The sequence below is a fragment of the Ornithodoros turicata genome, chromosome 7, assembly GCF_037126465.1.
Source record: "Ornithodoros turicata isolate Travis chromosome 7, ASM3712646v1, whole genome shotgun sequence".
NCBI classification, from domain to species: domain Eukaryota; kingdom Metazoa; phylum Arthropoda; class Arachnida; order Ixodida; family Argasidae; genus Ornithodoros; species Ornithodoros turicata.
Genome location: NC_088207.1, coordinates 17,825,758 through 17,840,973, shown reverse-complemented (window position 1 = coordinate 17,840,973; position 15,216 = coordinate 17,825,758). Strand labels below are relative to the sequence as shown.

At 45.1% G+C, this 15,216-nt stretch overlaps 1 protein-coding gene across 2 annotated transcripts in view; it reads right to left on the bottom strand.

Annotated features, from left to right (window-relative positions):
- Positions 1-4,208: 4,208 nt before the first annotated feature.
- The window catches only part of LOC135400263 (uncharacterized), a 37,046-nt gene continuing 26,038 nt past the window's right edge, over positions 4,209-15,216 (bottom strand). For both annotated transcript variants that reach the window (XM_064632044.1, XM_064632045.1), the window contains exons 7-10: positions 13,575-13,798; positions 11,146-12,239; positions 5,954-6,340; positions 4,209-5,176 (exon numbers count right to left, since the gene is read on the bottom strand). In XM_064632044.1, the coding sequence (XP_064488114.1) occupies positions 4,997-5,176; positions 5,954-6,340; positions 11,146-12,239; positions 13,575-13,798 (1,885 nt within the window). In that variant the 3' untranslated portion in view covers positions 4,209-4,996. The remainder of the gene's footprint in view (positions 5,177-5,953; positions 6,341-11,145; positions 12,240-13,574; positions 13,799-15,216) is intronic.

The following is a 15,216-nucleotide window of genomic DNA, read 5'->3' as shown; positions in this document are numbered from 1 at the left end:
AAATTTTAGGTGCATGTCATGTGCAGCAGCAGATGATGATGATACCTTCATCAATACAACCATGTCAATAATGGGATCATGGGAATGAACAATGACTGGGCACACAGTTGATAGGCAGGCAGTAGAATGGGTAAGTGCAAAGTTGGCGGTGCTGGTCACCTATTCCGCAACATCTCCAAACGCATTGCGACTGGTACTTTGTTCCAGCAGTCAAGTTTTCAGGTAAATATTCGGTTGAGACAGGCGAAGTTGAGGAACAGATCAGATGAATGTCCACCACAAAATGAATCCGCAAGGAAAGCGGGTGAAGATGAAGATGACAAAGAGGGTGGTGGTGGTCCCGATGAGGTGATTTCTTCTTAAGAGTTTTAAAAATTATGAAATGTGCAATGATACTGTAAAAATGCTACTGAAATACTACAGGCAGAACTTTTAAACCTACATCAAGATTACAAATTTCCAGCGCGATTGTCGCGCACCAGTGAGCGACGTCTTGAAAATAATTCCAGATCACAGACAGTTTCAAGATCTTTGTCCTCTGACATAAAACTTATCTGCACCGTAAGTCTCCACCCTTTGAAAGCATGAAAGCTATGCACGCAATAACAGGTGTAAAGTCAGAGGAAAGTTGTGCACTATAAAAGTGTTGTGTTCTCCAGTCAAAAATTTATTGCAGATAGTTATCTGATCTGCAGCCCATTTTCTTTTAGAAAGAACGTTCCAACGTTTACCTAAACACAAAAATGTTCTTATCTACTTTCAAGCAGCAATGTTTTCAGCCAGTTTAGAATGTGTAACAAATTTATTGACCACTCTAAGAGCCTAACAAAACATGTGAACACAAGCACGTACAAACTTATGCTTGCGACAGTAAGAGAACGTTTTTTTTTTTCACAGTTCTATGTACAATATGTAAAATGTCGCTGCACCAAATTTCATTTATTATATGTACAGGTGTGCAAGGTCGACAATACCTCCAGGTGCAGAATCAACTCGTGCTCAATGGTTATGTACACAGGATGTTTTACACAGGTGCTGAAAGTGGAAAGTGCAATATCACTGGTCCAACTGTCAAATAGGAGAATGAAATAGAACACTTATCCCTTGAAAACACCATCCAACACCACATAGATTCAGTCATGGACATCGAGATGATACCTAAGAAGAACAAAAAAAAAAAAAACAAAAACCAAAGATCTGCTCTGCAATGCTATTACTTACTTAAAAGAGTTGCAGTCGCAAAAATGTAAGGCAATTTTAGAAGCAGACTTTGGAGTCATACAAACACTTGCTTTCTCTTTGTCCCCTTTAACAATATACAACACACATGTTGGCACATTTCAAGATATGTACTACACGAAGCAACATGAGTGGCATGGGCGCGCTGCCACCATGAACTTCTCCCTCCGTGCCTAAGGAAATAAAATTGACCCGCAAATAATTGTAAGGTCAAAGGTGTCATCATATTTAAAGACTTCACAAGGTACGTAATCGCTACCGAGCTTCAGGGATTTGAACCTTGCAATGATGGCGTGCTGTTAGTCACCTTTGTGCTTTTCATTTGCAGCTAGGATATTATTTAAAAACAACAATGCATAATACCGTAATATTTTGATTTGGGGCTCTTGCTAAAACATTGCACATCATGTTGACAAAGCAATATCACCATGCACATTGATAATTGCTTTTCTACTCTCTGCTCTTTGATTGACCATACGTGTATTGACTGTTGCACAAAAAGCGCATTACTGAACAGAAATTCATAACATACCACTCACGTGTTCAAAGGACACTACTTAATACATCAAAGCATTGCAAAAAAAAAAAAAAAAAAAGGAAGAAGAAGACTGATTTCCACGCTGATTGGTTCCCATCCATTCTCATCTCTGCACCCATCACATGGCAGTGCTCTGGACTAGATTATTTTCAAAGTCTGCAGTCACATTTGAACTATAATTCATAACTTAAGATTCCTACCATATTTACTCTCGTAATTAATGTGCACATGTAATTACACATATTTTCGATGCTGGAAATGTTCATAAGCATAGCTGCAGCCCAGCCTTCAGTGAATGAAAGAAAATCAGGGTTCATTCTTCTGTTCCCAGTCGTACGGCACAAGAAAAATCAATTTTGCGGAGCACATGTTGTCATGACGCTATTGCACTGCTTGCCTCCCCCCACCCCCCCACAAAAAGACTCCCACGCTTACTGTGTGAAGTAGTAGATATGGTTAAAAGCAGTAGCTATCCTTTTTCTCAAGACCTAAGATCTCTCCTTTTAACGCATTAATCATAGGGCCTGACTTTTTCGGGTTTTATTTTTGGCCAAATTCGGGGGGGTAATATCGGGTGATATTTTTCATTCGAAAATTCGGGTGTATTCGGGTTAAATCCCGTGACAGCATATCCTGTCGTCAGGAATTCGGGTGTATTCGGGCGATTTTTTTTGTTTAATAAAAATTTGTCTTAACATGGAACTAATGTTTAGCGATGTTATCAAACTTTATCTTAATGCACACTTATGAGTGTGCCACGCGACCGGGATGTTTTCGGGTAGGTTCGGGTTAAACCCGAATTTTACAGATTTCGTTCGGGGGGTAAATATTGGGCGGATACGGGTTTAACCCTAAAAAGTCAGGCCCTAATTAATCAGTGTTTTATATTAGAGTCGCTAAGAAGCTGTATTCTGCAAAAGCCCACTACTATATACTTGACATCTGAAATTTATCAGTGTCTTTTGCATCAGATATCTCATTGCAAACCTGGCCACTGACTGTCCTGGCAATTCCCTCTCCAGAACCAGCACCGATAAATACGTATAGCACACGTGGGTGTTCCTCTGCACATTAGTTGCACATGAATTGCTGTATGCACACTACAAATGAATGCAAAATATGTACAAACTGTTTGTCCTCTCTGCAAAATATGCCGCTCACAAACAAAAACAGTAACGAGAGTCAGGAAAAAAAAAATCATAATAATAAGAAACAGAGAAGATCCATATACAACTACACTGCACTTTCCCTTGTTTTCCTCCACTATACACAGTAACATGTCACGTCAACTCCAACGACATCTAATGATGATGGGCAGATAATCTAAAATAGCAAAGTTAAAAACACACTTCGCACCATGATAATGGTGAACTCCACGTTGAGAGATAACAAACGTATCCATATAAATTCCAAGCCATGTGCACAAACAATGTGAATGCAGTAGAGATGTGCAGAAAACAATGTGGACACACCCGGGAGGGAGGCTCCGTACCCACAAGAAATCGCTTGGGGGGGGAAGCACCTCGAGTTATAATTAAATTACTAGGTGGGGTGAGTGGGGGGTGCTGGAACATAGCACCGTCTGCTTCGAGAAGAGACTTCTAAGCCAGCGCCTGAAACTTCGCCCGACCAGGAATAAACATTAAATTGGTTCTCTGAACATTCAAACTGTCATGTGCCGCTGCACGTGCTGCCCCCCTTGTTGGTCTGTGGATGAAGCTACAGCAATGCTCAGATCACGTGGGCAAGAGAGCTGCCTCGCTCATGCACCAGGTTATCATGAAGAAGGTGTACCGCTATTAAACCTGTTCACAAGTTGTTCATATTTTTGCAGCACAGGTTAACACGCACTAAGCTTTGTGATGTATAACACCTCAGAATTCAAAGTTGGTACTAAATTTTGAATCGCAAAATATGACACGAGATATACTGGATGCGTGCTATAGAAGGTCAGTCACGTTTTCGCGCGTGACGCTATATCTACTTGAGAGACAGGCTTCCGCTGCCACACAGTAAATAATTTGTGCCAGAGGAAAGTCCGAAAAAAAAAAAAATCGTGGTTGCCATGCACAGCGTAAAAAAATAAATATGACCGCGCAAACTTTCATCTTTGTGCATTTCCTACGCACTATTGCGTACTACTACTATTACTACGGATTGAGACTAACCACAATTTTTTGCGTAGGTTTCTCTGGCATAAATTATTTACTCTGAGGCAGTGGACGTCAGTGCGTCAACAAGGTATCAGGTCAAGGAAGCATCACGTCATGCACGAAGATGTGACTGACCTTTTAGAGCACCCACCCTGTACAACCTCGTGCATGGTGTTATCAGTTTCTATCACAGACTACCGCTTTCCCACCTTAACAGTTAAAAAGGTGTGTCAAAACATAACATACATGTGTGTGACATAACATAGTGGCCCTGAGCAGGAAACAAAGCCGTATATAAGTGATGGATATGCCAACTCACGTAATGAGGATATGCCTCGGAAATTCCCCCAAAGGGCCTCAGACACTAGGTGGCGCTATCCCTCGTCGCAGCCTTTCTTTTCACTTTAAAACTAAAGCGCAGGGTGTTCTACAGGGAGAGCAAAGTTTTCGTGACTATATTTTTTTCTAACGCAGTCTGGTCGCCCCAATTATTTCTTGCGGTTCTTTTATCGCACGGATGCGTCGTCGTGCGCCACCGGAACTTCATTCCTGTAAGCGGGTAACCCATTACGTGTGCAGCGTGGGTTTATTTTGTCTGCACGTGCCCCGTACTGCCAAATTTAGTTAGTCCTGAAGATAAGGGCATGCATTTCTGCATGCAGGCACCCATTACTTCCGTCTTGACAACGAATCGCATCCAGATTCTCCCTGTAAGACAGCATTTCGGAGCAAGCACCCTCTCACTTGACACTCTCCTGAGGCAGTAAATGTTACGAGATGAACGCAACCCATAATATCTTGCATCATGACTGGTCTTGATTCCTCCGGGCATGCTTCACATCAAAGTACACAAAAGGCCTTCGGTGACAGCTATTGGGTAAACACTGAATGGAGCCGTCGATGACACACAAATCGGTAAAGCAAAAACTGAGACATCCTGCAATGTTTCAAAGATGATGGGGGAGTGGTAAAGTATGGAGCATGGCAAATGATCCAATTGTCCCATTGCTCACTGTAACTGGAGTCACGCAGCAGCACGTGCCAGGCGATAGGCGTGGATGTGGTCTCAAACCGTGGGGAGGGCTTGCCCAGTGTGAAGAGAGTGTTCCTCGGTGAAGGGATGTGAAAGGGTGCTTTGCTGTTGGTCGTGCGTTGCCATGTGGTTGGTCAGCAGCAAGGCAGAAGTGAAACCAGCATCACAGCGGTCGCACACGTACGGCCGAGGTTGCGTGTGCGACACAAAATGCTGAAAGAGAAGAACGTCAGTTCAGCCTCGAGTACCTGCAACGACGCATCTGGCGCCAGTAAAGAATGCTAAGAGGCAGTGTGGCTTGTACAGGGTACAACTGATATGGATGCCTGGTGAGAGTTCAAATCGCGACATACTAGATGATAGCGACCGTGTCGTATGGACCCCTTCCGAGCACCGCATTTGGAGGCTAGTGGCGGCGCTACTCGTCGGCCGGTTATTGCTTCCTCAATTTTTACAGTACTCTGTACTTTACTTTACTTAGTAGTGCTTACTTTAGTATTTTTGTAAAAGCGGTGGATGTCTCACGAGAGATGCTTCCTTCTAAAGTTGATTATCGTCATCATTCTACGCATTTTCATAGGAACTGCTGCCGTCGTCTGCTACGGTAATCGCGCGTCCGCTTCTGCGTGCTCAACATTCTAATTTCCTGAGTTACATTTCAGGCTGAAGAACTTCGTTATTAGCTTAGTTACATTTTTCACGCGGTAACTTAACTCTTAACGCGTTCTTTTTCATGAGTAACTTCTCGATCGATGGAAAAAAGTGCTAGCTGACAAATTCCGGCCGCTCGGGAAAGCGCCACGCGAACACGAGAGACTGCCGCGCTTTGACCAAGCGAACACGACGGCTCGGGATCTGGCAAAAAAAAAAGGTTGCCACGAAACGACCACCCAAAGTCGCCATTAGTTTAAGCCTTGGTTAGATTCAAGACGGTCGTGTTAGGACTGTCGCAGTACCGTTCTGTGGCGTAACAAACGTCTGGATCCTTACCTGCTGCAGTAGAGAGTCTGAAGGAAATCGCCTGTTGCATATTGAGCAGGTCCAGGAGGCAACAGGCTCTGGACTCGAGGTGAGGCTACCACCTCCGTGCTCACAGTGGAGATGCACTTGCAGTGACTTTGCACTCTTGAGCAAACGGCTGCACAGAGGACAGGTGCGAGCACCGGGTGGTGCCTCCCACGCCTCACTGGGTGCAATGATGGTGTGGGTGCCCAGTTCTGTCCGGAGCACGGAGGCAGGGGGCGCCTCGGTCACAGTATTCGCGGGAACGCAGGTGAGCAACGGCGTCATGTCCCCTGGCCGCTGACACGGTGCGTCTTCTCCGTTTGTACTGAGCCTTGCCTCCGGAGACTGGTGGTAGAGCTTTTGTGCCATCACCTGGGTTTAACGGAGACTAGTCATTCCTTGCACTATCTCGGAATGTTTTCTTGTAGTGCAGACGTATCGGGTAATCCCGTCTTTGGGATACTTTATAGGGCCAATGAAATGTCATTTAGGATCGGCCGAAACCATGCTTCTGTCTTGAGCGAGCATGCAAAAACATCTCACATGTCTCATCACTGCACAGTTCAATTTGTGCGAAAAAAAAGGAAGTGCTGAAAATAAAAATTGCATTAAGAGGTGTGACCTTGGAAGCCCTGTCTGATCTGCTGCTGTGACCTAGCAGGGCTAGTGACCTCTCATCACCTAGTGTTTCCACCTAGTGTTACCACCTAGTGTTTCTCTCGTGAGAACAGGTGAGCTATGTGGAGGAGTTTCTTTACCTTTGTCCACAGACCAATGCACACATACATCAATAAAGAAGAGTCAGAGAAATACATTAGCTTAACAGTATGTTCTGACAAGCTTTAGGCACAGAATTAGCAGTGATGGCCAGTAGTTAACTACATGTAGTTAAACTACTAGTTAAACTACCTGATTGTAGTTAAAAAGTAGTTATCAACTACTTGCAGAAATGTAGTGGCAACTACTAGTTAAACTACTATTTTAAGTAGTTAACTACAGTAGTTAGGTTACTGAAGGCGCCAACTACTTCCGATTTTGCCGCAAGCTTTACGGCATGATTGTGCTTCCGACTTTTGCCTTGAGCTACTTGTTTGATGAGAACGGAGGTGCCGAGCAATTGTGTCGTGCATGTGTACTAAATCTTCACTTTTAATGCTTGTCTAGTGAAGCCTCATTTGCTGTGAAATAATTCTGCAACTTAGTTTATCGCCTAGGCACAGAAAGAATCCCGCCGCAAGCTTTGTATTTGATGATCGTAGCAATGGCTTGAGCCAAAGTTTATTATTGCTTGTGTCCAGGAACACTACAAGGGATTGGTGTTGGTGGACAACGTTAAGTAGTTATAGATGTAGTTAAACTACATTGCAGTAGTTAAAAAAGTAGTTTTAACTACTCCCCTGAAAAGTAGTTGAACTACTAGTTAAACTACTCAATCACAAAGTAGTTAGTAGTTATAGTTAAACTACTGTAGAAGTAGTTAGTGGCCATCACTGAGAATTGGTGCACCACACCACCATAATTAGTTGAGAAAAGACCAACTTCATTATGGGGATGCCATTCCCAGTCAAATGTTTTCCTTCAATGTTTCCATATTACATCAACCGGAGACTGATCTCCTGATTAGCACTGCATAGATCAGTGTGATACAAGTTCACAGGCCATCCACCCCCGTCATCATTTGTTGATTGTTATATATCCAGGGACATCCCCAGGATTATCAGCTTGGGTGGATGTTGGGTGTGACGCCCAAACATATTTGCTGCTTTTGTGGCATTTTTTGCTTTTCTGGCTGGCAGGTATTTGGGATGGGGGGCATTAGCATTAGAAAATCCCAGGTTATATCCTTCACTGGCATTATACAGGGTGTGTACGCTAAGTGTGAACAGATTTTTTAAAAATATATCAATCATTTTTTCCGAGATGAAATCAATTGCAATATAGCATATGCTGAAGGGTACTCCCTAGGAGGGCATTAACAGACTCCTAAGGCAAGGTCTTAATTAACTTTCAATAACTAACTTTTTAATTATAAAAGCTACGAAATTGCTCCAATGAGAACATCTGATCTCTTCGGTCACCAGATACCAAAGCCGTTTTCAGAGCAAAAATCCGTTCGGTAGATCGTCCGCAAAAAATACGTGAAAGAACGCCATTTTTTTCTTTATTTTATTCATTGCGCAGCCCTAGAGACGCGTCTTTCCTTTGCCCCCAATACGAGAGGATGAAAGAGCACACTATCGCCTCTTGCGTCCTGGAAAAAGATTAAAAGAAAACAGAAAATGCAGCCCAAGATAAGGGCAGTCGCGATAGAGTCACCCGGTAGATTTGTGTTTTTGTTGTGTTTCCGCAAGTTAAAGCTAATCTTCGACGCATGAGATTTTGAAGATGCGCAATAAACCAAATAAAGAAAAAAATGGCGTTCTTTCACGAATTTTTTGAGGACGATCTACCAAACGGATTTTTTGTTCTGAAAACGGTTTTGGTATCTGGTGACCGAATAGATCAGATGTTCTCATTGGAGCAACTTCGTAGCTTCTATAATTAAAAAGTTAATTATTACAAGTTAATTAAGACATTGAATTAGGAGTCTGTTAATGCCCCCCTAGGGAGTGCCCTTCAGCGTATGCTATATTGCAATTGATTTCATCTCGGAAAAAGTGATTGATATATTTTTTAAAAATGTGTTCACACTTAGCGTGGACACCCTGTATGTAGAAGACAAAGATACCAAGAGAAAACTTGCGTTTTCCACAACTGTTGTTCTTTGGACATTAGCTGTGGGGCTAAAATGGGGAATCTTACAGAAGGTCACGCTCATCAGGCTGATATCCTGCTTTTGTAATAGCACATGTTCTGCAAAATTTACTAAATCTCCAGCAGTACATTCCTCAGGCATGGTTCCTTTTTGCTATGAAAGCTACAATGGCAATGCCAATGGCCTACCTTACTCTTGTGGGTAATGTTGCCCTACTTTTCCCAATTACCCTGCTACTACGTAGAGCAATTTTTTGGGCCCGCTGGTTTGAACTCATAATAAAAGCGCTAAAAAACAGAAAAAGGGACGGACAGAGCACTACGTCTGTCTGCTCTCTGTCTGTCCCTTTCTCTGTTTTCACCGCTTTTATTGTCAGTACCCTACTACCTTTGTAATCCCTACCACCTTTCCTACTTTGCCCTACTATTGCACCTCGTCAACTTGCTGATAATACACGTTCCCCCGCAATTCTGTAGCACAACATCAGAATGTCATGTTATATTCCCGTCACACAGCAAACCGAATGGCATTCCCAGCGAATGCAGGTCACACCGAATATCATTCGTTTGCCTTGTATCGGGCTACGCGAAGAAACAGAATGTCATTCGCAAATGATGCCAGTGTCGATGATTAAGACACCAGGGCCAAACATATGAAGCATTATACAGCTACATTAGTTATATTTTTATTTGTTTTTCTCGAAACTAGCGAAACATGAGATTCTTTCACAAAATCGTTGCCTTTTCAAAGACACCTAATTGGCCAAGTACCACAAGCAAAGACAGCTAAGAAGCCTATCTGCACCGTACTTGGCAACATATGCGACAGGGAACAAGGGTAGCTCTCCGAAAAACAGTGTTTAGCCTTCCTTCCTTCGTGTCAAAGGTTGTCAAGTTTGTGGTAAAATATAAGAGTACAACTTCTGATTTGTCTTTCATTTCTTCAAATGGTTTATCGTTGTTGTTTTTGGTATCTCTCTACCGCGAGGGTACGCTGTCGGTGCAAGAGGGAATTCATTTGCGTGCATTGCCATTTGATTTCACAGTGCGACACGAAACGAATGTCATTCACTGGGAATAGCATTCAATTTGCCGTGTGACTGGTGTATTACTCTTGAGCAGTGATGGGAAATACTTGAGGTACCAAGTACTTAAGTAGTGTAAGTAAGTTTAAGTACATTTCTCAGTACTTGTACTTTACTTAAAGTACATTTAAATTTGTGTGCTTCGTACTGCAGTTTAAGTACTTTTCTTTGGTACTTTCCTTTCAAGTACTCGAGTACCTAATTGGCAAAACAAATGCAAAACTTGGTTGCGAAATGAATTCTTTCAGTTCATATTAGTGAATCGGCTGTAAACTATCCATGTTTTGTAACTAGCACACGGCAAACATGCTTGCTAAAAGCTTTTTAAACATAACAGTCGAAACATAATTACCTCACTTTTTATCACTACCAAGCGTTACAACGTCGAGCGACACAATCTAAATTTGTAATGTACTCGATGAGCACTTTAAAGCACTTTGCCAAGGACTTTGTACTTTACTTTAAGTACATTTGCAGTATGGTACTTTGTACTGTACTTAAAGTACAACAGGTGCTAGGTACTTGGTACCTTACTTTACCGTATTTGTTCGATTCTAAGGCGGTCACGATTCTAAGGCGGGGGTGCACTTTAGCTATTAAAATTAGGGAAAAATTTAGACTCACCCGTAAGGAAGACTAGAACAACATTTATTGCATACAGAACACTGACAAGTCATCGGCGTGCGAGTAGTCCGTGTTTTCTTTGTTCACACGAGTTTTTCTGTTATCCACCCCTTCTCTTGACATCGCACGATGACACCCTTCGGAAACGGTTCATTCGCTGGAATTGTCTTGCGTTTAAACGCGATGTATGGGGGCAACTTTCGGACGGCGGCGGTACCCGCGAGCACATTGTTCTCCGGAACGTTATGCTTTCTTCCCGCTGCACAGTTGCCTAAGGCTTCAGCGTCAAGGATAACCTTCCTCTTGAAAGCCGCATCGTAGTGCACACAACGGGTTGCCATCGGTAATCGTTTTGCGAATCACGGTGGAAATCAGTCGCAACTAGAACCACTGAACTGCCGAGTGCCGATGGCCGCAATATCGCGACGACAAAACGAAACTTTACAGGAAGACACCAGACGCTGCGCGCCCACGGTCACGTGGGCGAAAGGGGAGAGGACAGGCGAGGCGAGGGTGCCTGCGGTTGCATGATGGCGCGTAACGGAAGGCTCCGGTCACGAATGTAAGGCGGGGGGCGGCTTTTGGACTCCAATTTTGCGAAAAAAACCTCGCCTTAGAATCGAATAAATACGGTAAGTACAATTCTGAGGTACTTTGCCCATCACTGCTCTTGAGACACAATGCAAAAGATCACTGCACAATATTCTCTCTCACCTGCAAGCTCTCCAAGGAGTTGTCACAATCCGAAGTGTCTATCTCATTCAAACTGATGCCCGACCTCTCCATTTCAGCGTACATCCCAAACGGCAGCTTCCCAAGGCACTCCAGCTTCAGAATATGCATCTTGGAACGCAGGTGCTTGGCCAGGTGCCCGTGGATCCGAAACGCTATCTTGCAGTCGGCGCACTTGAAAGGCCGCGGGTTCTCCGCGGTGGCCGTGCCAAACGTCAGGTTCATGTTGACCCGATTGTAGTGGCTCACCGAGCGCCGGTGCTTCTGCAGGTGACCCTTGGTGCGGAACGACACCGCGCAGTTGTCGCAGCGGAAGGGGCGCTCGAAGTAGTGGATGTTGACGTGCATCCGCAGCTGACTGGCCTTGGGAAACGTCTTGTGGCAGATGCCGCACGTGCACTTGCCCTCGCCGTGCGACATCTCCGCGGAACGGAGCAGGTCGTTGGCCCACAGGGCTTCCGGCGAGGACGACCGGTGCTCGGCTCCTCCGTCCCCAGCTTCCGCGGCAGGGGCGTCGTTCTGGGAGCGGCAGTAGGTCGTCGCGCTCCCGTACTGGAGGCACGCCCCGAGGAGGCTCTCGGGCTCCTTCTTGTTGTCCAGGGACGGCGGATTGCGGGCGTAGGACATCACGTTGCGCCCGGAGACGATCCCTCCCGGAAGTATCTCCACGCGGCGCTGCCTCGCTGTGCTCAGGTCCATGGGGCCGTCCTGCAGCTGTCCGTGCAACATGCTCCGCGGGAAATGTCTGCTCTCGCAGAGCGACGACATGGAGTAGCGGCGGGTGACGTACTCTCCGGGCTCTTCGTTTGGGCTGCCCGCCGTCTGCTGAATTAGGTGGCGCTGCTCTTGAGACATGTCCACGGAAAACGAGCGCGGCCTGCGTCCCCCCATGTGGGCCCACGGGGAGAGGGAGCCCGAAGAGTTGCTGGTGTCGTCGTGGTGCGGCCACATGGGAGGACTTTCGGGGGCACGTGGCAGGGTGTCCGGTTGACTGAAGCTGATGGGCACTTGGTGCTGAGGCAGTGGAGCAACGGTTTCAGAGATGGTGGGGGCTGTTGGTGCAGCTGTTTGAATAACTGTGGAAGAGTAAAAAAGCTCGGTTTAACCCGCAATTTCACTACAAAACATTGCTACGTCAGGACGTACCCTCTTCCTTCCCCCTTCCTCCGACGCGCTTTTTCTAAAAGAGGAGGATTTTTTTATAAAATTTGTGCGGAGCTGAGGCCTCTCGCATGCTGCAGGTCACCTGCACCTATCGTTCTTTCGTGGGAGCTCATTTTATTTGTTGCAGAACATGCCGAAGAGAAAAAAGAAAAAAATCGGGAGCCATCTCAGTGTTCCTTTGAAATTACGTAAAGGTAGTGCATGAAAAGTACACCTAAGATTCATGCATCCTACACGGGTCTGTGCATGGGGAGAGTTTGTCACTTTGTGGCTGGAGCTCACTTTGACGTCAGGATCAACCCTGTGCCACCCAAGAAATCTGAATCCATCCACATTCCGCTCCTCGGTAAAAATATGCTGCCGTGCTAGGTTAACATGGTCACGTCCCAAGCGGTAAGACCCTTAACAGCACGAGTCGACTGTTTTAAATATTCATTTTTCTTTTTTCAGAAACCACAGACAAATGGAATTCACTGCCTTCTGATGTAGTTGAATGTAACACTGTCACTGAATTTTTGAGTGCTTTGTCACAGTGCGATATACTGTAAGCACTTGTATATATCACTTGTCTTTGTGATTACTTCCTCTCCTGTTTAGGTCCCATAAGGGACTGACAGTATGTACAAATAAATAAGCATCTGCTCTCTGATGTCATGTAATAGAGCAGATTTTCAGGTGGAATCGACAAAAAAAAAAAAAAAAAAAAAGCTACAACACCTGCAAAAGTGGCACTTTGCACTTTGACATGTTCAGCCCTTCTTCTTCTTCTTTTTTATTTTAGTTTTACTCAGAATGAGGATGATGGAAATCATGGTTAAACACAGGCATTAGTGGGCTTACCCCTAAAACACAAGACTATCTAGAACACTCTGCATCAACATGGCAGAAGCAACCAACTGGAAAAGGAACAACAATACTGCACAGTGAAGTGCCCTCTAATGTATAATAAGCCCACTAATGCCTGTCATGGCTGAATGACCTCCTTCACTGCAGGTCATTCCGCCATGACGTCAGTATTACACTCTTCAAGCTATGATCCTCCTGATGGCCAAACTCTCTACTGCATAGTGCTCCGATTCCACGCAACCAGTGGTGACCTCCGGTGACATACAAGAGCAATAGTGAGTTCATCCAGCAATTGAAGAATTAAAGAAATACATAAAATACTTTGCCTAACAGCTGCAACAGCTGCAGCGGCTAACAGGCATTTGCAAGCGCATGTTCTGCTACTAGTCTAAGCCACACACCTGGAGGAGCAAGCTGGGGATGCCAGCCAGATTCGGTAGCTGCGAAGTTTGACAAGTGGAGCAAGCTCCTTGCTGCTTCCTGTTCGTCTTCCATGGATGTCTGCGGTTGTGGGGAGGCCACAGCCGTTACTACCATGGCGTTCTCCGCTGTCACCATGATGGGAACGATGTCCTTAGCTGTTCCAACAGCTGTGATTACGCTGGTCAAGGTGCAGCTCACAGGCCTGTACGTGGCAAAATGAAGAGAATTTAGATTATTTGTACAGCCTCCGTAAGCATCTGAGCATGAAAACTACCTCTAGAACCACTCACAACTGAGTGCTAACATGGACTGAAGACAAGACACAAACCAGACAAATACGCTCTTTTTAGAAAACTTTCAGCAAAGGCAATCATGAAACACCGTATGGTAATACAGTGAAGCCCTGTTAATGCGTACCTGGCTGGGATGCGAAAAAACTACGTACTAAGCGGTAGTACGGCTTAACCAAAAACTCAAAGTACGAGTCCACGTAACTGTCTAATGGAAGAAAAATGGAACATGTTCGACAAAATGAGGATAGATATCGCCGTTTGTTGACTTTGCAACGAGATAGTCCGTTATTTTCGCTTCGTACCGAGGCGGCCTTGCCGCAATGATCGCGGCTTCAAATCCACATACAGTCGCCGTCCGATTTTTCGGACTCGGCGGGGACCGCGCAAAAGTCAGAATAATCGAGCAGTCCGAAAAAACGAATTTCGCTTCAAAATAACCTTCACTAAGCCCTAGTAGGCTGGAAAAATTTTTCGATGCTAACGCGCTTCCAGCTCTGCCTGATAACATTAGCTTCTATTTCCCGAAGCAACATTTCGTCAATGTACACTGTCAGAGGCACCGCCGTCATCAAGTCCGCAAGTCGGCTTCACATAATGCATGCATGCTTTAGGTGAAGCTCGCTTTACAGCGCTGTCGCGCGACTCGCGGGCCGTTGGCCAAAAACGATGACGCAAAAGCGTTACGACCGACCTCTTCTACTCAGAGGAATGGAAAATGAACGATCATCACTGCCTAGTTTGTTGCCTCAATATTTTAGTATAGTTTAGTTGCAGTGTTGTTAGTGTAGTTTAGTCGATTTCTTTTGATACGAATTTCGGACGATACAAATATTTTCCGTCACCCCAAGAGGGAAATTCGCTGGTCGGGCAAACAGAGTTCGAAATATCGAGCGACGGGGCTGCACGGCATCCGAAATTTTGGACGTTCCTATACATCAACTCTATGAGACCCGCGGCCGTTACGCGAATGAGTCCGAATAATCGAGCATGTCCGAAAAATCGAGGTCCGAAAAATGGGTCGGCGACTGTAGTGCATTCCTGTCGAGCTGTTCAAGAAGTCCTCGTTTTCTGGCAAACTGATCGATGGTATGGATGGTGTCCAGTTTCCCCTTGGTGTTCAGGACACGGTGGCATGGCGCTGTCCCACAAGCCAACACAAGTGACAAAGAAGTGAGAAACGAAACTATAGGAGGGGGAGGAAGTTCGGAGCCTACTTGCCCTCTCCACTCTGCGGGAGAATGACCTCTCCTCCTCGCAGGAGTGACGTATTGGCATCACCCAGTCTCTGGAGGAGCCATGTGCTTCCAAATCTGTTTCTGGTACGGGA